At 40.6% G+C, this 24026-nt stretch overlaps 1 protein-coding gene across 1 annotated transcript; it reads left to right on the top strand.

Moving 5' to 3' along the window:
* The first annotated feature begins 13903 nt into the window (after window positions 1-13903).
* On the top strand, window positions 13904-23629 carry TM4SF4 (transmembrane 4 L six family member 4). The gene is made up of 5 exons (XM_038416773.2): window positions 13904-14237; window positions 14518-14607; window positions 17604-17737; window positions 22273-22462; window positions 23112-23629. The coding sequence occupies exons 1-5, from the start codon at window positions 14064-14066 to the stop codon at window positions 23127-23129; spliced, it is 606 nt and encodes a 201-aa protein (XP_038272701.1). The 5' UTR covers window positions 13904-14063; the 3' UTR covers window positions 23130-23629.
* Window positions 23630-24026: the final 397 nt, after the last annotated feature.

Below are 24026 nucleotides of genomic sequence, written 5' to 3'. Positions count from 1 at the left end.
AATCTGATTCAGAGTTACACACTGTGAGTATAACTAAAAAGAATACAAAGCCCTCTAGAAATATATATTGGCTAACAGTTTGAACTGACTGAAGTTTTCTAGTGCAGTCATGTATTGAGGGTCACTTAATACTTAGAATTTATCTCGATAACACACTGCCCCACTAAGGGTGTGTCTATACCAGAGCAAGAAGTTTTTAGAATGAGGTGCTAACATGTTTTTAAACACAACAGGCTTTGTCTATGCTAGAGATGCAGTTGTATTTTAAAATCAATGTTTGCCAAAGGAAAAAAGGGAAGTTGGCAGAGAAACAATTGCCAAGAACCAAAGAAAGTATTGCAAACATTTGAGATTATAAAAATAAAGTTATGAACAATTACATCCCAGTGCCCTTCTAACTCATGTTACTGTTCAGATCCAGTTGAGGTGAGTTTGGCTCATAGCAACAGAGTAAGCTGTCAAAAGGGAATTTTTTGTCATATGTTGCTTGTACGTTGAGAATAAGAGTATATTATCAGGATGCTTGTTTGCAAAAAGCAGGACAGGATTTTAGCAAAATTAGGCTTTCATTTTGTGGGTATCAGCAGTCATGATATTTTCACTCACCCTCAAGGAATCTCCTGCTTGTGGATATGGTATTTCTCTCTGAATGTACAGTTCAGTCAGGTGGACAATTTTAGATTCATGAGTATGTTGCTGCATGTACAATATATAGGATCTTTTGAAGTGGCTTCATTGATGAAACTTGATCCATTATTTTGAAATGTTTTCATTACTTATCCTTAACCTTTTCCTGTTGCTCACAGAGCCCTGATGGGTTCAACATAAATATATATGCTAATCTGCCTTTAAAATAATTCAGAAAACTTCTGCTCTGGCTCTGAACTGAGGGCATGAACATTAAAAGAATACTCTGCTCTAAGATGGACATATGCTCTTTCCCATTACATAGCACAAAGGGACATGCAATGTAGCAACTAGTTATCCAAAAGTCTGGGAATTTCCTATGTGAGTAAGCAGTCCCTCAGTGCCAGGCTCCCAGCAAGAAATACAATGGACGCTAATCAGGCAAAGGCATGGGAAACCCACAAATCTGCTGCCCCATGTGAAAACAGAAGCATGGTCAGATGCAAGGTGGGAGGGGTCAGAGCTGAAGAACTATCACCCCAAGCACCGCTCCAAGCCTGTGGCCTTGACATTAGAAAATAGCAATGTAAGCAAAAGTTACTGTTGAACAAGTCAGCATCAAACCAGCTCACAGAACTTCACAACCTCATCAGAGGGCTCACCAGCAAGCAGCCATTAGCAGGGAATCAACAGTAGCAAAGTTAGGGAGCGAGCTGTACTAATAGGGTTGGGGGTGGGGGAAGCTTGGTAGAAGCACAGTATATGTATGGCCAAGGATTACAGGGTTCCCACATTCTGTACTTGGCATTTCTCAGCCTACATGTTGTTTAAAGGACATGCCCACTGCTTGTTCCAAGAAGCCATCCCACCATTAAGATGATGCAGTGGTACTCATATCTTTCTGAAGCTGCAAAAGCTTTCTGAGTGTACTCTCACTTCTGTTTTTTTACCAAAGGAAGGGACTTACATGGCTCCCTTGCTGCCCACAGTAGGGACACAGCAGGAGAGGAGAAAGGGTTCTAAGACTGTTTCCCCAAAATGTTAGAAAGTGCATGTTTTCAGTGTGACTCATTGACTGCCAGGATATGTGGGAGGGGAGAGAACCAGTTTGTGTGATACAAACCCAAAAGCTGGTTACACCCAGCTGCCCTGAGATTCTCCACAAACCTTCCTTCACTGACATAAAGTTGAAGGTCATGTAGGATTGAATCATGGATTGCCTAATTCTGGCCTCGTGTTCCAAAAAGACACCCAGATTTGGAAAGAATGTGGGTTAGAGCAGAAAGCAAGACCTTCTTCTAGGGCATCCGAGTCTGCCCTTTGCTGTGGAAAAACAAGAGTGAGTTTGGAGTTCTGCTTTTTAGCTCAGCATGGATGTCACTTAGCCTTAATTCATTCCTGCTCACAGGCAGTCCTAACTAAACACTCACTTATGGGCTGGCAGCAGTGAAACCAACCAAGGCCCTGCATAAATTCATATTTAGATGAAGAGTGAAGTCCGTTCAAGTCACTCAGGAAGAGGCTGAAACAGAAGAATAAAGAGTCTGATCATGCTAGCTGGTCTGCTGGGGTATTCACAGAGAGGGGGAGCAGGAGAAATGGTGTCTTTTTTTTTTTAAGGTCAGCATCCTCAATCTGGACCCGGAGTAGAAGATTTGGGATTCTTTTTAGAGGAGAGGGTTTGTCAGAAATCCTGACAAAAGTTTTATTGTGGCATCTGCCTTTGAGTCACATGTCAACTGGGGGGAGGGTTGTTGAAAGCAATGCAATTTATACCTTTGTTCCTCTATGCCATGCCAGCATTCACAGGTATGGGAAAAAGAGTCATACTCTTGTATTGTTGTAGCACTGAGAAGTCCCAGTCAGGGATCAGGTGAGCTAACTGCTGTACAAACACAGAACAAAAAGATAGTCCAAGCCCCAAAGTGCCCACAATCTAAGTATAAGACAAAAGATAACAGAGGGTTACGGACAGACCAATGGGGGAATACAGAGAAACAATGAGACTATGATGGTCAACATGGTAGGCAGTGGGCTCTGTCACCAGCAGCCAAACCATTGACAAGTTTTGCCTCGGCTTAAAGCCAAAGGGGAGTTTTGAGTAGGGATATGGAGGCAGATAATAGGGTAGCTGTGTGAATATTTATGGGGAGCTTCTCCCAAAAGTGAGGGGCAGCATGGGTGAAAGCACGAAGGTGCTTGTTTAAAAATTTAACAAGTGGGCGATGGAGGCTGATGTGCGCTGAGCGCAAGTGGGGGCTAACCTCTGAATACTGAATGAGAGAGGATTGGTAGGGTGGGGATAGGTTGTGAAGTGCCTTGAAAGTGAGAACAAAGGGCTTGGCTGCACAAACAACTAGTCTGTGTGAAGCTGAGGTGTGAATCTACTTGCATTAGCCTGCTGCAGACTAACTGTCCATGTGCACCTTGCTGATGTATATTAACAGCTTGTTAATGTGCTTTGATCTCATCCTATTTGAAACAGGACAAGAGCACAGCAGGCTAGTGCAGGATAGATTCACACCACAGCTGGCTGCTAACTAAATGTTCATGTAAACAAGCCCACAGAGTTTATAGTTGATACAATAGAGAAGAGGGAGCTAGTGAAGGGATGCGCAGAGAGGAGGGGTGACGTGGTCAAAGCAAAGGGCTAGCAAAATGATCTTATTAGCAGCAGCATTCTGCCTGGATATTAGTGGGGCAAGATTACATGCAAAGGACCAGAGAGAAGGCTGTTGCAGTAACTGAGATGTGAGATGAGAGCATGGGCAAGAGATTTAAGTGTGTGGAGGGATAGGAAAGGTTGTCTCTTAGCAATGTTATAAGGACAGAATCTGCAAGTCTTAGACATACTTGGATGTGAGGTCTTAGGGCACCCAGGTTATAGCCTGAGTGACAGATGCAATGACCCCCAAATCTTGGAGCAAAAACTTTTTTTTTTAATCATCTACAGCAGCTGTGTACTGTATGACCATCTGCGCCCAGTGTACTGTCTGAATTACACACACCCTCCACCAATGGGGAATGACATGAAAGTCCATTTAATGTGGTGGATGGTGGAGGGGAGGAGAGGGGAGACTTTCTGCTTTGGAATGTCCAGCCTGTGAAGGCAAGTGGCAGGCTGCAGAAACCCATGCTGGCCTGTGGCTGAATAGCATCTGCTGAGTGTGTTGCCTAACATACAGAACTTCCTCCAGTGGTTTTTGTGCCTGTTTGTTGTCTTGTAATAAGCCTCTTATCCAAAATGTTTGATTTGACTAATGGATGATTAAAGAGCACATTTCTTTCTGGAATGCTCCCCATTAGGTATGCACATCTCCATGTAGGCACACTGGGTGAGATTTCTCCTCTCTCTCACTTAGGGCCCAATCCTGCTCCCCTTAAAGTCAGTGGGAAAACTCCCATTGACTTCTGTTGTGTGAACCTAGAAACAGATATATCACAGATCCAGGTTAGGTAATGACAGGAACATGTGTATCTAGGCATAATACAGAATGGAGGAGCTTATGGCTGCCCCAAGGGAACTCTCTGGGCACTCTCAGAGCCAGGAGGAGCCATACAGGAAGGGCACAAAGCAGAGAGGCTCTGAAAGAGACAGGTACCCCAAACAATGCATATGATTCACTGCACTCCCTGCCCCCGGCAACATAAATATCGGAGGAGTTTTATTGACAAAACCAGCACCTAACACAACTTCCAGACAAGTGACCAAATAGCAAGTGTGAAAAATCAGGACACTTTGGGGGAGGGCATGGGAGTATAGTTGCCTATATAAGATAAAGTCCCTAATATTGAGACATCTGGTTACCCTATTCCAGAACCAGTACCCTGAATCACCACCTAGAGATGGATCTCAAGTCCTTCCTATCCAGAGGGCACCTAATGCACTGGGACTGGATAGCTCCACCAGCTCATTGGGAGCCAGAGGCGTTAAACGCTTTGGGTTTTGTACAGAGGAGGCAGCATCCCATCCTCAGCCCAAAAATTCATGGAACTATGTCAGTCCCGGTATTTTAGGTGTCCCCAGCTAGACGTTCAGTGGTGTGACACCAGGCCCTTATGCTGGAGTGAAAGGAGAATCAGAATCATTGTACCTTTAATTGTGAGTTAGTTACTTTTAAAAGCAAAGCACTGCAAATTCCCTGGCATCAAATCCTGAGGCCATTACATGACACTTTGAGCCAAAATTCTCAGTGCAGCCAATAGGTGTTTGACCAAAGGCTGAGTAAAAACTGAGTTTGCAGATGAAGGACCTCTGCTGCACTCCTCTTAGGAAATGCTAAGCACCCTGAAACTCTACTGAAGTCAGTGGGAGACGCAGGTGTTCAGCTGCTTGCAAGAGTTCTTTCCAATGTAGGAACAGGCCCTCACATACTTTTCTCCTGAACACACAAAGTGAGGTGTGTGGTTATTCTGGGAGTTCTGCTTAACCTCTTTACTGAATTTAAGATGGATTTTATATCATGTAAAACATAGTCTCCTTCCAAAGCAAAAAACCACTGGTGCAATCAGAAAATTGAACAAATACCACAATTTTAAAACTTCTTATCCATTTAAATAGCTGTAAGGATATAAAATAGAGTTGGAGTTTTGATTTAAACTTTCATATCTTAATCATATGATCTGGCAATTGATAAAAATGTGCTAGGGTTATTAAAAATATGTGAAAAGAAAAGGAGTACTTGTGGCACCTTAGAGACTAACACATTTATTAGAGCATAAGCTTTCATGAGCTATGAAGTGAGCTGTAGCTCACGAAAGCTTATGCTCTAATAAATTTGTTAGTCTCTAAGGTGCCACAAGTACTCCTTTTCTTTTTGCGAATACAGACTAACACGGCTGCTACTCTGAAACCTAAAAATATGTGAGTTTCTAATTCAGTCTTTCCTGGAAATGGCCTCATGTTGGGCAACACAGCTTCCAGAGGTCACAAAATAAACATAAAAGTCAGCCTTTCAAATACAAGTATGGAAAAACACAGGCTCTGTGGCTCAATCTTCAGAAAATGTCTGCAGTCGTCTGAGCAATATAAGCTCTGGAAGGCCATGGATGCTGGTACCACCACACCCTACGCTGTCAGGGGAAAAGGTCAACCCACTGTGGTAGGTATAATGAAAAACAATCTGTGGCTCCATGGTAAGGAGTGGGACTTGCAGAGCTACAGGGGAGAGGACGTCATGTAAATAAGCTCCTCCTAGTAGCTCTGCATTTTCCAAGTCTCAGGGCCACACAGTTTGTGGAAGTGAGAGCATCCCTGGTCATGACAAAAGACATGTTTTTAAACCACAAGAACCATACGGTGCTACCTGTAACATTCTACCTTGTCAGCCAGCATAGGTTTAACAGGCTGTGGACCTACTGCCATAAAATTCTAACTGGTCCACAGACATTGGTAAGTACATCCTTTCATACTTCTCTAGACTAACTCCATTTTTTTCTGGTGTTAAATATTCAGATTAGAAAGTCAGAGCCTGCTTCTGCTGTGACTTACACCAGTCCTACACCATTGTAACTCTTTTGACTTCAGTGGAGTTACCTTGTTTTACACCAGCATGAAGGGAAGTATCAGGGACTTAAAAGTACTACTGTGATTGTGAGCTAACGGCCAACCTCACTCTTCAGTTTTGATCACAATTCTCAACATGTGCTTCTTTAGGCGGATAGGTCCATCAGGGCCTGAAAGCACAGATTGCAACTGTACATCACTTATGAGCCTGAACTTCTTTGCAAACAACAGTGGAATGAAGTCAAAAATGATGATGGATATGGTAGCAGAATAAATAGAGATTAAAAACTGATTTCTCCTAATATTTTTTCTGATAATCTCTTAATTTGTACAATTTAACACATTAGACTTGATCACCTCATCAGTTGTTTGCATGCAACGCCTATCTGTCCACCTGTTTATATGGCCCTCATTACCATGATATCTGAGCACCACAAGTATTTAAGAGAAATAATAACAATTGCAAAATATAAACTTTCCCTTCATAACCTGTCAGATAAAACTTGACCAGACAGTTGATTTTTTTTTTTCTGCCTGTGAAGGAGTTTAGGAGGTTGAGGTTGTTTGTGTATGTATGTGAAGAGCTATTGAGGGAAAGCTAAATCCATGAAATAAGTTTTGCAGTTGGTTGTGAACATTGTGAAATTTGGGGTCATCCTTTTGTTTCATGGGAATGAATTTCTGGCCCCCAGGAATGTTCTTTTTCTGGCACTCACAAGCCACTCCCCTCCTGACTTCAGTGGGAATCCCACACGCACAGCTGACAGAACGACCATGCTGCTTGAGTTTCAAAAAGAGCCAGGAAAGGAACATGGCAAACTAATAGCAATATTACTACTAGGACTGCTGCAAAGAGTAAAGTAATAGAATTCATAATAAGGACAATACTTTGTAGTTCTTGTGCTTGTTGCAGTCTTTAGCCAAAAATGACTACAATTTTGTGTATAGTCAATTCTGTGTACATTGCTTGGAAAAAGTCACGTAAAATACAAATTGTTCTGAAGGGCCTTCTCTGTGCTCCTGGATGAGTGAGCTAATGGCAAAGGTGGCATTTATCCTGGTATAGACAGTGGGCCAAATTGAGAGGTGATGTTTAAGGTGGCATAAATTAAATTTCTTTTATGCTCAGAATCTCTTGTACTCAGAGGCATACTTACATTCTACTCATGTGTAAGAAGGTGTATGTTAAAACAGCCCTCACTCTCCTCTACCTGCTTACAACATTTTACACATCCTGAGCATGTTAAATGCACTGCCTTGGGTCCCATTACACATGGGTAAATTAGCCGTAAGTAGGTCTAATGGAATCTTATAGATTCCAAGGCTACAAGGAATCATTGTGATCATCTAGTCCGATGCCCTATATAACACAGGCCATAGACCTTCCCCAAAGTAATTCCTAGAGCACATCTTTTAGAAAAACATCCAATTTTGGTTTAAAAATTGGCCATGATAGAGAATCCACCATGACCCTTGATAAATTGTTCCAATGGTTAATTACTTTCACCATTAAAAATGTATGCCTTATGTGACGCTAGAAAGGATTAAACATCCTGCAAAATAAATAACCCTCAAAAGACAATGTGGGGAGATAGTTTGTGTTTTTGTGTATTTACAATGTAATCAACAGTCCCTGTCTATGCTGTATTCTGATAATCAGAGGTCAAAAGAAGATCCTATCATTTAAATGAATTGTAAACACAAGAAGAAAAGGAGTACAAAAAAGTTTTTTTTTCCACCAAATGCATCCGATGAAGTGAGCTGTAGCTCACGAAAGCTTATGCTCAAATAAATTTGTTAGTCTCTAAGGTGCCACAAGTACTCCTTTTCTTTTTGCGAATACAGAGTAACACGGCTGCTACTCTGAAACCTGTAAACACAAGATATCTCGGTATTCATCTCTCTTTGAAATGTACTGTGAATGGTAGAGGAACAAGCAAATGGCCTTATGTTAATTCGTATAGCTAAGTACTGGTGATGGACCTCCTTCAAAGTCATTCTAATCACTTTTTGTTCCCAGAGGAAATCCCAACTTGTCAAAGAGGACATGAAATTGTACAAAAGATCCTTGGGTCCTGATTCTGTCATCTCAAATCTTCTTAGGCTTTATCAGGGGAAGTTTGAGTCACAAGACTGAGGTCCCAGTTATGCTGGTACGCCCTGAATATGATATTTGGACATTGGACTATAAACTATGAACAATTTCTGAAAGAACTTTTGCAACTACAAAGCTCACCATCTCTGCTATGAATCTGCACCTAAATGAACTGAACTCTTGTCTGTATAAAGAAAAGGAGGAGTTACAGCTCACTTCATTGGGGTGAAAGTTTATGCTCAAATAAATTTGTTAGTCTCTAAGATGCCACAAGTCCTCCTTTTCTTTTTGCGAATACAGACTAACACGGCTGCTACTCTGAATCTTGTCTGTATGTACATTGATCTTTTAACCATACTCTCTCTCTTTTGTTTTTTACTAAATTTTAGTTTAGTTAATAAGAATTGGCTATAGTGTGTATTTGGGTAAGATCTGGAATATTCAATAACCTGGGAGGTAATGTGTCCAATCTTTTGGGATTGGTAGAACCTTTTCTTTTATATGATGAAATAAGATTTACAGAAATTTTCATCATAGTTGACCTGGGTACCTGGATAGAGGCCTAAGGCTGGATTTAAGGGAACTGTGTTGTTTGAACTTCTGAGTAATCAGTAAAGTGATAAAGAAGCTGTTTTACACTGGCTTGGTAAATCTAAGTATTGGAATATCCACTAGCTTTTTGGGGTTTGGCTGCCCCATTCTTTGCCATTCACCCTAATTGAGTGACTATAGCTGGCCCCATTGGGACCCCAGTCACACCTTATTTCCAGTGCGAGAGGGTCTAATTTAAACCATCTTCTGTATCTCCTGTGAATATAAGTGAGTACCGCATAAGAAATCTATGGCCTTATTAAACACTATGTTCCTCTAGTAACAGGCAAAGATGAAAGGTTTCACTTGCAAATCCTAAACAAAGCCTAAAATTGATTGGGAATCCTTTCTCTCCCAAGAATTCCTTCCTATAGTAGCACATTTTCACCTGTGTTTGTTTGTTTTGTTTTCCTAGTTTATTTCATTTATATAGAATCTATAAAGTATTGTGAAATAGCAGCTAGATTCTATCCATAGTTTAACTGGTGTAAATCCAGAGAAACTCCATGGACTTCTGTAGAGCTACTTAAAATTTAATTTGTAAAACTTGAGAACAGAATTTGAACCAGAGAAAGATTATGGGAATTCTTACTGTTGGTAGAAATGCTCATTGAAAATTAATTCTAGTGGATCTTAAAGCAGAGGTGGTCCATTGAAAAGCCAAATAAATCAATATTTGCTTAAATATTACCTAAATAGTTCTTCAGATCTCTCTCTCTCTCAGGGACATATTCAGTTCTTTGCTCTTACATATGCATATCTTTATCAGGGTATATGTCTCATCATTAGTTCAATTTCTCCTGTACTTTATCTATCTGACGTTTAAATTGTCACCTTATAATGGCATCTAGAGCCAAACCCTGTTATGTATGTCTTATCACACATTCTATGTAGCAAGGAGCAATTAACTTATCAACTAGTAAATGTAAGAAATAAATACTTGTGAATAATTGAAGCAAGTCTTTTTTTGAAGTATGTAAGCATCTGATTTAAAGAGACCTTCTGAACCATCTGATTCTGCCCCCTGACGGAGACATTATGCTGGATTAGATGAACCACTAATGTGATGTACTGTGGCAAATCTTATGTTCCTGCTAAGAGTTCTATCACAGAGAAGAACTTTCCCAGAATCCATTTCCAAAATTCCATATGCTGCTATCACTGAGAGCTTTTGAGCTTTGCCTTCTGTTGTTTCCGATGTCTCTTAGTAGACCTTGTACTGGCCCTGTCTCACAACCTGGGAAAGAGCTTCTCCCACCATTTCCAAAACGAAGAAGAAGAAGAAGAAACATATTTTACTATATCAGGCCTTTCATCTCAAAATGACCCCAAAATAGTGTTATGGACATGCATCTGCCTCTGCAATCAGTGGCATGCTGGACAATGGAAAGAGTTGCCCAGGGACAAGGGAACAGATTCCTACTTGGAAAAAAAATGCCACTGGATCTTTAATATCCGTACAGTCAAGACCAGACCTTGTTTATTAAGGTCTCATCTAACAGATCCCAATAGCGTAAACAGTGTAGGAACAAATCCTGATCTCATTTATACTGCTAAATATCTGGAGTAATTCTACTGAAATCAATGGACTAGCTCTAGATTACTCCGGGGGTAAATGAGAGCAGAATTTGGCTCCTAAAATCATCTTTTCAACATTGGAAGGATGAAAAGCTGATTTTTCATCCTTCTCAGTTTGTATTCGTGATTCCACGTAGTGCTCATATGAACCCCAACCTGCTGGGAACCACACTAAGCCATCTGTACTGACACTGCTCACCCATCAGCCTTTTTCAACCGATTTGATTTGTGCTGGAGCATTGAAGTATAAAGAGTTTGGAGACTAAAACACCTCAAGGAGAACAGAAGGAGGGGCCTCTCTGTGATCAGGATTTGACTCAATCAAAGGCTTCTGTATCAGCAGTGTTCAGATTGGGAAGATCTTTGGGGAGCCTAACGCAAAAAGAGCAACCATCCAGTATGTGGATAGCATCCTCCACAGCACCACAGATGCACAGTGGGCTGTCCTAGGCATGGTTGGCCTTGGTGCAGAGAACCATGCCACACCAGAATTAGCTGACTCCAGAGGGGGCATGGGAATCCACAGCCAGGTTGCATTTTCATTCAGCCTGAAGTAGGAGTTCCTGGTAGATTGTTCTGTTTCTTGTAACATGATCTCATTTCATGGCCATGTTATGCCATGAGACAGCTACTCCATGGAGAATGTTTGAAACAGGAAATTGAATGGAACCTCCCATATTGAGCAGGCATCTGAATCACTGTTTTATTGATTCATGAGGTCTCTTCTATAAATGAACTAGTTCTTTTGTGCCTCAAGCTATTATAATTATTTTACTCAGCAGTTCTTGGCTTTCCATATGCTGCCAATAAAAAAAACATTTTCAGTGGGTATATGAGTTTCTAGCTATATATGTAAGCATGTTCATTTCTCTTAATTAAGGCAACAATAGGATTCTTAGAAACATATGATTATCAGTTAGTAGCCAGAATTCTAGACTGAGTGCTCAGTACTTGCCTGGCTCCCAATATCTCATGGACAGCACTGTGTGGAAAAATGAGGAGATTATTACTAGTATTTGCTTAATCAGGGGAATAGTTGGCTTAAGGGGTTAGCGCACTAACCTTTCACCGGCAGAGGTTCAAATCTCAATGGTTGGACAGATTTTGATAGCCTTACACACGCTGAAAGTACATTACTCCTCAAGCAGGCTCGCTAAAGTCAACTTGAATAAAGGGATCAGAATCTGACCTGAAGTCAGATGTGAAAGTGGGTTTTGTAGTTTCCTCCATTAACCACCTGCATCACTGGGAGAAGGATTGTACTCAGTACTACCACCAATATTGTTAATGATTAAAAATGAATAATTATGATGTGTAATGTTTCTTTGTTCCTTGCATTGCAGTAGAACCCAGAGACCCCATTCTTTGCTTAGGAGAAGCAAAGATTGGAATAGCCGAGTTATATGTCAGTAATGAGTCATACTGGGGAAGCCTACGCAAAGTTTGCCATACCTTCTCAAACCTGTGCTTATTGTCCCTCGCTTGTATAAACATTACATTTAGCCACAAAGAAGATTTCTAACATCACAACTTTTGGCTTAAATATACACTGTCAGGCTTGGCATATGTGAAACATGACCTATTTTTTGTTTTTGTAAACAAGTGCTGCTCTTTATACACACTAGATCAGATTCCCCTAGTACAGTAACGCTACCTTACAAATCTGATGGTGAAAACAGCCCTAAAATTGACAGATTCGGCCACTTGAACATCCTCTGCCTAAGGAAATCTTTGGGTTGTGCAATGCCATGGTTAGTGGCCTTTATGCTATTTCCCCTTCTGGCTTCTGATGCATGGGACTTGGCAGTTGCAAAAGCAGGCTGGCTGGGGCCCTTTGCAGTCAGCAGCAGCCAGTGTAAATTAGAGCAGCCCTGAGGCACACACTACTATGAGAAGAAAACTTGTTCAAAGTTTGAATGATAAATACTTCAGTGGTATCCTTTTGGGAAAAGTCACTTGTTTATGAACACAACTCAGAATCTAAGATGTCACTTTGGAGACTTGACTAGAATGAAATCCTTGACTTTCTACCAGTGCTGAGCATTAGTGTGAAACTCAGAAGAAGAGGGTCTTATGTAGGGGCTAAGTGTGAAGGAAAAGGTCTGAAGTTTAGCACATGTATTAAAAGGCCCTGAGGCCTGTTTTTAACTGAGGCACTTGTTTGAGGGTCATTCATTGCTCACTTTGGCTTGTTCCACCACATTTTGCACATGGCCTAAACCCTATTTGTAAGCTGTGCAGCCTGTTGTGTGCTAGGTCTCCTGGAGTGGGAATTAAAAAACACTAAGGACCAAATTTTGCACTGTTACACCCAGGAAATCCCATTGGCTTCATTGACATTTTCATGGATGTAGTTCAGAGGATAAAGCCAGATTCAAAGACCATTGAAATCACAGGGAGTCTTTCCATTTCCTTCAATGGACTATCGATCTGGCCCACACTTTCGCTCCACCACTCAGTATTTAACTGAAGGGACCAGCAACTTTACTGAGGTCTGTATAGAAAGCCCCAGATATCTGGCGTGAGCATGAACTGGGTGTTCTGTAAAACCAGGTTGGATTATTTGGGGGCTCTCCTTACTCTGATTGGCCCCAAGTCCTGCTAAGGGGCATAGAGGGGACATATTATGGGAACATAATGGGAAAGGTTCTCATAATACACATAGTCATATCCACTGCAGAATTCTAACTATGCACAAATGATATCTCAGCACTAAGGCTGTAATCCTCCAACTTGTGTGGATACACACCTGTGCCTGCATGGAGCCCACGCAAAGTCAACAAGGCTCTTCATGAGCTCAGGGATCTGCCTGCCACAATTCTGCTTGCAGGATTAGGATCTAATGCCTATTTCTGTTTAAAGGGCTCAGCCTTACTGCCTTCACTCAGACAAAACTCTAACTGATTTTAAATGTAAGCTTTGCCTAAGGAAACAGTGTGGTGTCGGACTCTAAGAAATTCTCCTTTAAGACAACAAAGAAAAAAACACAAAGAAGGAGGACATTTGGTGCATCTTTTCTAAATGACCCCCATTACTCCTGGATGCTAATGGCAAAAGATGCCTTTATAAATTCTGCACACCTGCTGACAGAATCCATTAAGTATTTACAGCTTTGACTATGCACTAATTCTTAGGATATTTCAAAATAAGAAATGCTTATTAGCTTGACCATCCTAAGCTGTTTACTGGGGGATTCCTGACTGCAGCTGGCTATAGCCATCACAAACTGATTAATGACATGTTTTCTTTTTAACAACAGCTAAGAATTATTTTCCAGTGTGGGCATAAACAGTGTGTTACAAAAATGACCATCCAGAACTGAACAATAATTGGACTCCAAATAACTGACGGTCTAGTCTGCGCTGGTAGAACATTAACAGAGGCTATTGGTCGTCATGGTAAAAAAAGAGGTTGGTCTGACTGTAATCTCATTTATGGGGGTTCAGAAAATTGACATCATGACAGTGAGAGCTTATAAATAACTGGAGCACTGGCTTACTAACAGACTGCAACCTCTCCGAAGGAAACATTCTATAGGCTGAATTCCCCAAGGGCAAAACAGAATTGGATTTTGTAAATTACGCTCAGACACTCCTGTTTAAAACACTGACAAGAATAAGGGGGTTTCATTTTTCTTTAGTTTAATTTGAATTTTGTTTAGAAAGCATGTGTTCCGGTGGTTGTGCCAAGTGCCTGGGAATCACCCTCATTCCTCTGGCTGTGCTATGTACTCTAGCTAACATCTTGCTGTTTTTCCCTGGAGGAAAAGTCACCAGCCATAATGAACACATCACAGATGAAGTTTGGTACTTTGGAGGGCTCTTGGGATCCGGTGTACTGGTAAGTAGACAAATCCTGAAATTTTCACTTTTATTTTCTAAAGTAAAAGCTTTTACTGTAATTCCCCTGCACTTCAAATACAGTAAAACCAACATTGCAAATGACTCTTGACTGTGCATTTTGTTTAATAAGTAAATAAGCCATTTAAAACTTGTTTTGATTTAGTAATTAAAATTTCAATTTAGTGATTAAAAAAAAAGACACTGGACTAATAGATTAAAACATAAGGTTAACTCAGAATGGTCCAACCTAATCGAACTGTATTTTTTATTGTTGGTAGATGATCTTTCCTTCCTTGGTATTTTTGGGCCTTAAGAATAATGATTGTTGTGGATGCTGTGGTAATGAAAGCTGTGGAAAGAGATTTGCGGTAAGTGGAAAAGAAGGATGTGGCCAAAAATAAAAAGACAAATGGTTACAAACAATGACATTTATATCATGTCTGTCCATATATATTTATGATGTTCTAGAGTGTGACTATGTAGTGCATGTGTATCCTGGTATCCCTTTGTGCCCTAAATCAAGGATTAATGATGTGCCAAGGTGTTGTTGTACCAGGATCCCTTGATAGTACCAAGACCACTTTTATTGTGCTGCCTTGTTGGCATGCCAATGCAATGCAGCTGTAGCCCTGACATGGCTTGTTAAAAGTGGATACCAATAAAACAAATTTCTTAAAGACCCACATTTTGCTTTTCTCAGATGATAGGACAGTTATTTTTTTTCTTTTTTGACAGATGTCTCTTGCTCCATTTCAGTCACAGTATAGCTTTACTGTGGACCCTACACATATGTAATGTGGATCTTCTGAAAAATATTACAGCCATTTCCATAGTACAGTTATTTCCTCCTTTTAGAAAATCCACGTCACACCATAAGAAAGACCCTCGCCACCCAACAATATTAAGCAAAGGGTTGAAAAGGGTGGTGGTATGGAGCGTATGATAGCAAAATAATAGGTTAAAGTAATAGTGTGTTGAAAGCAGTGTTGTTGTAGCCATATTGGTCCCATGATATTAGAAAGACAAGGTGGGTGAGGTTATATCTTTTATTGGACCAACTTCTGTTGGTGTGAGACACAAGCTTTTGAGCTACACACAGCTCTTCTTCAGGTCTCAAAGAGGAAGAAGAGTGCAAGAAGAACTCTGTGTAAGCTCAAAAGCTTGCCTCTCTCACCAACAGAAGTTGGTCTAATAAAGATATTACCTCACCCACCTTGTCTCTCAGTGTGTTGAAAGGCAGCTGACAGGGAGCAGGTAGGGCATATACAGTGGTTGCTTCGAAATAAGATACAGCATAAATTGTGTACCTCAAATTGAAGTTTAAAAGTCCACTCCGTATCAGTGCCAGTTACAGGGCATGATACAGGAGCACTCTGCAGGACTGCATTTTGTTTTGTAATTGTTCTCCAATCTTTTAAGTATTATGACTTTTAAGGTAGGTGAAAAATCGTATTTCAAATGAAGGCAGGTCCAAACAACCCCCCTTCATCTCCCCCAGCATGAAAATCCCTACACAGCACCACTGCTACATTCTGGGGAGCTGAGATGTAGAGTCCAGTTCAAACTTTCTCTATAATGGGCTAAATTAAAAATATGGATCCAAACACCCTGAAGACATTGAGGAATTTTGGCTCTGGAGCCAAATGTGGAGCTGAACTTTTTGGCTTAGGCTCATTTCTAATTTCAGATGCTATTTCCACCATTTTACACAGTGGAGGAGTGGAGCAGCTAGCAAAGGAGATGGCGTAGCTGCCTTCATCTACTATATGCCCATGGAAAATACCTCTACTTAGGTATAGCAGACTTAGCAGGCTGGAGAATTTGGAGAATGCACTTCTCATACTCAATAGACTAGAATGGGCCAGATTCTGATCTCAATAGCATGGTGTAAATCCAGAATAACTCCACCAAAGTAACAATTACTCCAGATCTGAACACCTTCCACTAGCTCATTAAGTGACGTGACTACACATCTCTCACATGTTGTTTATTCTCTCATCCTCACCCCAGGGCCCGGATCCTGCATCAAGAATCACTAGCATAATCCCCCTACGGCTGTGCAAAGTTGTGGTGATTTAACTAGGGCTCTGCATAGGTGCAGAGGGCTGCAGTAGTGGTTCCCAGTGTAGGTTTAGGGTCCAAGTCAAACTTTTCTTCTTTATTGCTGAATTAACACTGGAGGGAGTTAGTTAAGCTTAAAAGCCACACAGTCCATTCCACAAGAATCTTGTTGCCAATTTTCTGTCACAACAATTTATTATCCTAAATCAATTCAGCTGTTGGAGAGCTTTAATATCTATCACATATTTTGAACGGTTAAATATATTTAATGCTTTGCAGACAGATTCTACCATCATTTCACCTAGGCAACTCAATTGAATTTAGCTGGATTGTATAACTGAGAACAGAATTTTTCCTTTCATGTTAATTTCAACACCAGGCTTATGTTATGGAATTAATATTGTCTTGGAATTATTTAAAGATTTGATTACGTGAAGGTAACAAAATGTTTTCGAAGTGCAAGCAAAGGCTTTGGTTTCTAAGTGATTTTTTTTTTTAAATAATCATGAAGAATGCCAGAATGACATTCTTTGAAAACAAAGTCTTCATTTAGCCGCAGAACAGATCCAGCATGTGTAGTAGAAGCACAGGCTTCAATATAATTTTCCCACCTATGTACTTCAACTCTGTTCTAAAAGGGCCTTAACCATTTGGTATAATATTGTAGTCCATACCTCATGTCCACTCAGTCCTTTGCCTCTCGACTGAAAGTGCCATTTCTGCATTAGTGCTATCTGTGATGTTGGTTATGATGAGGACAAATACACAATAGGAAGAAAAGAATGTGAAAAGGGAGGGGAAATTTACGGAGGCAGAATATAATTAACCATGCCGAAATTTGATCAGGACACCAAAATTAACAATTCTGCTCTTGTGAAATGTGCCATGGCATCTTCACAAAGGGTTGGGACTTCAATTTTGGCCATGATCTCATCTGACAGAACCTTCAGTGTGGCACAGTGCCCCCGAACACCAGACAGGGTTAGTACTGATTGAGGAAGTGTGTCATCTACCAAATCACCACTACCACTTCCTGTAGTCTCAAGGTGTTCCTTTGAGGTCTCCTATGCAAATACTAATCCCGTCTGACTTGGTTTAAGCTTCTAAGGACCAATGGGAATTGCAGGCACGTAGTGGAATGCCTGCAGATACATAATGTACATTAGAGTCTAGTTACGTAATGCATTTATCTTAACTGTTCAGGAGTTAAGGTTGAGACTGTACTACACATTCACTTAAGCAGGCTACATTTAATTGTTTGTAAGAGGTCAAAAATAACTTCATCTTTTTCTGTCTCTATCAGATGTTTACTTCTATAATATTTGCGGCTGTTGGACTTCTGGGAGCCGGATACTGCTTTATTGTGTCAGCAATTGCTCTAAATAAAGGCCCTAAGTGTAACACTGGCAGTAGTTGGAACTATCCATTTGAGAATGGGTAAGATACTGCACTGCATCATGCATGGGTTAGGTAGAAAAGATGTGATGTATCCACTCACTGAAGTGGTACTGCACTAAGGAAGTTTGTGATGTCATTTCTAGATTTAATTCTGTTGTGTAAATAGGGAATTGCACACAATCACATTACTGAGACTGCAATGTGACTGCCCACTGGATGAAGCACATTAGTGTTGCTATGTACTGTTACATGGCTACATAATATTCTAAAATAAGAATACCATCCCCAGCTGAAACTAGAGGTTTCAAAGAACCCCAATTAAGATAAATTTACCACTTGTCAGTTTATTCCTTAGATTTTTAAAGCAGTATGGGGGGCTAGACTATAGTCATATGACTGAGTGTCTTTAGTGGGAATCTCAGATCTGAAACTGAGGCTATTAATATTTAAGAGTTAGTCTTTATGTAATTTTATTTTGGTTATGGAAATTGGAGGGAGTTGTCCACACTATGCAGCTGAAACTTCTTTGGTATCATGAATATGTGTTACTTGTTCATATCCCTGGATTCCCTGGCAGGATTTCAGTCAGCAAAGTTCAAACTGGAAATAAAATGCGCATTTTTAACCATGAGGGCTGTTAACCATTGGAACAGATCGCCAAGGGATGTCGTAAATTCTCTGTTACCTGGAATCTTTAAACCAAGGCTGGAGCTCTTTCTGAATAATGTGTTGTAGTTCAGCTGAAGGATGTTGGTCAAGGTGAAGGAACCACTGGATGAAATCTATGCAGGAGGTCAGATTAGATCATCATAAACATCTCTTCTGGTCTTAATATTGTTACTCTCTGAATTAACAGAGCATTAGGAGTATCCAGAGGCAATATTAAAAAAAAAAAAAAAAAAAGACAACCAAAACTGGGTTTTGAAATAACCTTCACATTTTGATTGAAATTGGCAAAGCCCAGAAAATGGCAATGAGGTCTGCCATTCCATCCTCATCTCATTCTACGGTGCCTCAGGTCTGGCTTTTAGAACAGCAAGGGACATGTTTATGCTGCTGTCTTATCTAGGCATGAGATGAAATACAGGTGACTTGTCAGCATTTGATGGTTGGTTAGAAATGTTATTTCCCTTTTCTCATTGTAGTAGAATTTCCTTTATTTTGTTTTAATAACAATGTAAAACCATAACAATTAAGAAAAATATCTGAGTCTGAAAATTTACCATTGTTTCCCTGATCTCAACTCCCATTGAAGATAATTTAACATTTTGTAGCACCAAAGTCCATGAGAGTTGCATCCTCTAATCCAAGGTCAGACTTTGGTGCTTAAAGCATTGAAATCTGTGTAATCTATCTCTGAGATGAAATGAGAGCAATTGATGTACACTAAGGATGAATTTAGCTCCCTGTGTTCTAAATGCAATTCTATGATTAATGATATGATTCTGTCATGGAGGTCACAGATTCTGTAACTTTCTGGGACCTCTGTGACTTCTTCTAGGGCAGGACTGTGGAGTAGCTATCAGCCCTAGGGCTGCCAGAACAGGGACCAGCCCTGGAGCAGCAGCCACCAGAACAGCTGGCCAGTGGTCAGCCCTAGAGCCACAGAGCAATGGCCACCGGAACAGCAGCCTTGGTCAGCCCTGGTGCTACCAGAGCAGTGGCCATCGTGGCCAGCCCCAGGGCCACCGAGCAGCTGACCGGTGGCCCACTGCTGGAGCAGTGGTTGGGGCTGGATTAGCCCCTCCTGGGCTGGAGCAGCAGTGGTCAGCCCCGATGCAGGATCAGTGGCAGGGCTGGAGGAGCTGTAAGCCCCACAATGCTCTGTTTGTCCCCCCTCCCCAAGATATTTTTAGTAAAAGTCATGGACAGCTTGCGGGATTGCATGAATTTTTGTTTATTGCCCGCTGTGACAGGTTCCCCCTGGGTTGCTACCTGGAACTGGGGTACCACTGGGCCCTCTGACCCACCAGCCTGGGTTCCCTCTCACACTGTGACAAGTTATAAAGTCTTCCAAGCTTGCACTTTCACCAGCATTAACACAGGTAGGGACACCCAGCTGCAGTTACACACAGGCTCTCTAACCCCCAGCCTACAACCCCAGAGCAGTACCATTTGCCCTGTTCAAATCTGGCCAGTTTATGGGTTTAATACCCAGTCCACCTCTCCCTCAATGTGAAAAGGAACATGCACACTTGTGGTAACCAAGCTGAGATTTTCCCCAGAAACCTTAATCAAATGCACACTGGTTTAGATTAAAACATAAAATAAGTTTATTAACTACAAAAGATAGATAGATTTTAAGTTATTATAAGTGATAGTAATCTGCTTTGATCTGTTTGCTTAGTAAATAAAAACTCAAACTGAGCTTAACATACTAGATAGGTAGGATATGAATTAGCAAATTCTCACCCTGAGTGATAAACAGGCAGATTCTTAAGGCACTAGCTTTGCAGCTTGGGTTTCCCAGGTGTACATACATAGCTGCACATTCCATCCCAGTTCAGTCTTTGTTCCTCAGGTGTTTCCAGGTGTGTTGTTGTAGGGAGAGTGAGGTACCATCATGATATCATTTCCCCCTTTTATATCTTCTTTCCACTTGCTGGAAAGCTCTTTTGCTGTGGCCTGGGTCAAACAGTTCCCATTGTGTTGTGCTATCTCTGAGAGGTTTCTATGGTACACAGTTCCTCGGGTAATCCTTGTGCTTGTGTGCATTTCTTCAATAAGCCATTAACATTGTTTGGCCTTTTTACTTTTGCACTGAAAGGTTGCTTGTGGGTGTTTTCAACTCACAACATGTTTCAGTAACTCATACATAGCCAAACTTCATCACTACACATATGATGATAACACATACAATCTGAAATATTAATGTCTAGCAGATCAAGACTTTTAGAATGATACCTCACAAGCATACTTTGTACAAAACACATCCTAATTATATAACAGTGGTGAACAAGGGGGTACTAGGGTGTCACCCCCCGTGACCTGTCCCAGACTTTTACTAAAAATACTCATGACAGAATCTTAACCTTATCTATGATACGCGTATGCATATTAGATGTACTGAATTTACCACTAGATGTCAGGGTTGCTCTATACAACTGCATAACTGGAACTGTGTTTAGTAAGAAAAAACACTTCACTTTCAAAGAAAGAAGAGTACAAGCTTGGGTGACCACTGAAGAGGCAGATCTTTGGCGTTGATCTTATTTGATGGTCCTTCTCATCTTCTTCCTTGCTTTAATCCCATTAGCTGTAGTTCACCCTACAAGTCCTCTCCCTCCAAAGTGCTCTGTTCGATGCCATATCCTCAATCACACTACATGCTAATATGTCTTCTTTTATGACATCCCACTACTTCTTGGGTCAGTGTCTGTCTGTTTCATTCAGTCTTGATCTGTTGGGCCCTCTTACCCACATTGTTGTCAGGACTGTGCTTTACATGACCCAAGCCATCTGAGCCTGCACCCCCTCATTTTTTCATCTCGGGGTGTTACTTTGACTTTGTCTCTAACATACCTCTAACATACCTCATACATTCCTCACATGTTTTTTTCTGTCTTACAACACTCATCCATCTCAACATTTGCATTTCTGTGGAACAGATCATTTGCTTATGTTTTTTCTTTGTCCAATACCTACCACCATACACTCAAACTGGATGGAATGCCATTTTCTAGACTTTCCCTTCTACTCTTCCTGGTATCCTCCTGTCACATACTACACCACTTATCTCTCTCCATCTGAGCCAGGCATTTATTATTCTATCTCTAATTTCAGCCTTCATTTTCCTCATTTTTCTGGATTCTGGAACCCAGACACTTGAAACTTTTGATTTTTGGTATTGTCTGCCCAGCCAGTTTCAAGGATAACTCTTCAGTGCTCACATTACTGAAATGACATGCTGTATGGTCTGTTTTTTCTCTCTGCTTATTTTGATCCCTTATCTCTCCAACACATCTCCCTGTTTATTATCTAGACCATGTTCCTACTCACTGCATAGAACAATATCTACAGTGAACAGCATGCACCAAGGTGTCTTCATTTGTGAGTTTGTTGTGAGGGTATCCAGGATGAGGATAAGCAAGAAAGGGCTCAGTGCTGATCCCTGATGTACTCCCACCTTTATCGATATTCATCTGTTTCACCACTAGAAGTTTTAACTATTAATGTTGCATCTACATACTTGGCTTGAACAAGCTTCATATGAAGTTCTGGTATATCTTATCTGACAGTTCCTTCCTGAAAAAATAAAATGAAGTATTTAATTGCCTTCAGAACATATTTATTCTTTCTTTACCTGCTCTTTGTTCATGCTGTAGTCAGATAGAGGATGTCAATGTTTATAAATGCAATGCAATTATTTGAAATCAAAACTCTTTCATTTTTCCACATGCAGAAATACAAAGTGCCATTAATAGTGATATGGAAATTATTTTAGAGTCAAGTGGATACAGTGACTCACTTTTCAGATTACAATAACAACACACTAGTAGCTACACTAGTACTGCATTACTGATTTACATTGACTTCTATTGTCTTTCTCATTTGCTTTTTTTCTTTTTACACAGGAATTATCTAAGCAACACCACCATTTGGAACTTGTGCACATCACCTGAAAACATAGTTCCCTGGAATTTGACCCTCTTCTCCTTGCTGCTGATAATGAGTGGAATTCAAATACTTCTTTGTTCCATTCAGGTTGTCAATGGACTCATTGGAACAATCTGTGGGGACTGCAGCTGTTGTGGATGCTGTGGGGTAAGCAAATTTGTGTCTTCTATATGTGATTACATTAATCAATAATGGATGTAAATATTCTTACATTAAGCTATTACATGGGGCAATTGCAAAACTCCCAAGTGTGTTATGGAGAAAGGACTTCAATGTCGTTTTAAGTGACATACTGTGGAAGATTTAAAAGATACTGGGCCAGATTCTCAGCACTGCAAAGTTCCCTTTGAATTTCCTGGGCATAGGGGAATCCTTAAATGGCATGAAGCTGGTGGAGCCAGCTCTGCATCACCCCCTACCAGCCCTCATGAGGTACAAGGCATGTCAGAAGCATGGGTCATGGGAAAGGGGTAAAGCCCAAGGCCACAGCACTCTGGTGAACTCTACCAGCACAACAGTTCTAAGGTGGATTTTGCAAGCTGGTGCAACTTAGACCAGCCCTGAATCAGCCCCACACAGCCTTGGGATAATTTGTACTAGAATAATTCCAGTTCAAAACCCCTAAAGCATTTTCTCTTGCTGAAAACATAATCTGAGTCTCTGACAAATTACAAAGATTCACATAGCACACATTTATTGAACAGATTCCTGCAGGGCTTGCAAAATAATAAAATCCATTAAAACTCTCATGAATATTAACCAATATAAGTGATCTTTGTATTTTTTTTCCTTCTAGGGAAACGGAGCTATTTAAAGAGAACGAGGACTCTAGAAATCTCTTCATGTGAGGAGAATCCCTTTAGAGGCACTTCTTTTGTATGTTACTTTCGTGAGCCATGTTCATCTGCACACTCTCTGACTAAGAAGGTCTAGAATGAAGGGCATTTCACGCTATTGCTATGAAGTCCTGACTGCCCTTTGCATGCCATTTAAATCCCACGTCCTCGAATGAATTAAGCCCAGCTATTCCATTTATATTTATTTTTGTAAAACAGCTTCCATTTGAAAAGAGCCTCTTCAGAATGGATGTTCATCATCGCTTATGAATTAGCTCTCTGATTGGGGACTGATGAATGCTGCTAATACAAGTTCAGTTGTAATTTAATTGTATCTGTTCTTTTTGACACTTATGAAATGAAAATACAACAAATCTGTAACTTTCTTTTGAACTCTAGAATAAAGTTTTATTTGTTTCTACATAGAAAAGTGAAGATTTCTATGCTCCAGACGTGAGATCATTAAAATGCTCTTTGTAAAAAGACTTTGTGGTGTTAATGATTTTCATTTGAAGTCTAATGGAATTTTCTTTTTCATTAAAAGAAAAGGAGTACTTGTGGCACCTTAGAGACTAACAAATTTATTAGAGCATAAGCTTTCGTGAGCTACAGCTCACTTCATCGGATGCATCCGATGAAGTGAGCTGTAGCTCACGAAAGCTTATGCTCTAATAAATTTGTTAGTCTCTAAGGTGCCACAAGTACTCCTTTTCTTTTTGCGAATACAGACTAACACGGCTGCTACTCTGAAACCTGTTCTTTTTCATTGACTGTGATTGACGCATGGCATCGATCCTGCACAACATCATTATTGTGCATATAAATACAAAGGTAAAAGCGATGAGCACACTGGGCAGTGTGGAATGCAATCCTGC

This window comes from Dermochelys coriacea, chromosome 9 (assembly GCF_009764565.3).
Source record: "Dermochelys coriacea isolate rDerCor1 chromosome 9, rDerCor1.pri.v4, whole genome shotgun sequence".
NCBI classification, from domain to species: Eukaryota; Metazoa; Chordata; order Testudines; family Dermochelyidae; genus Dermochelys; species Dermochelys coriacea.
This window is presented reverse-complemented; position numbering and strand designations above follow the sequence as displayed.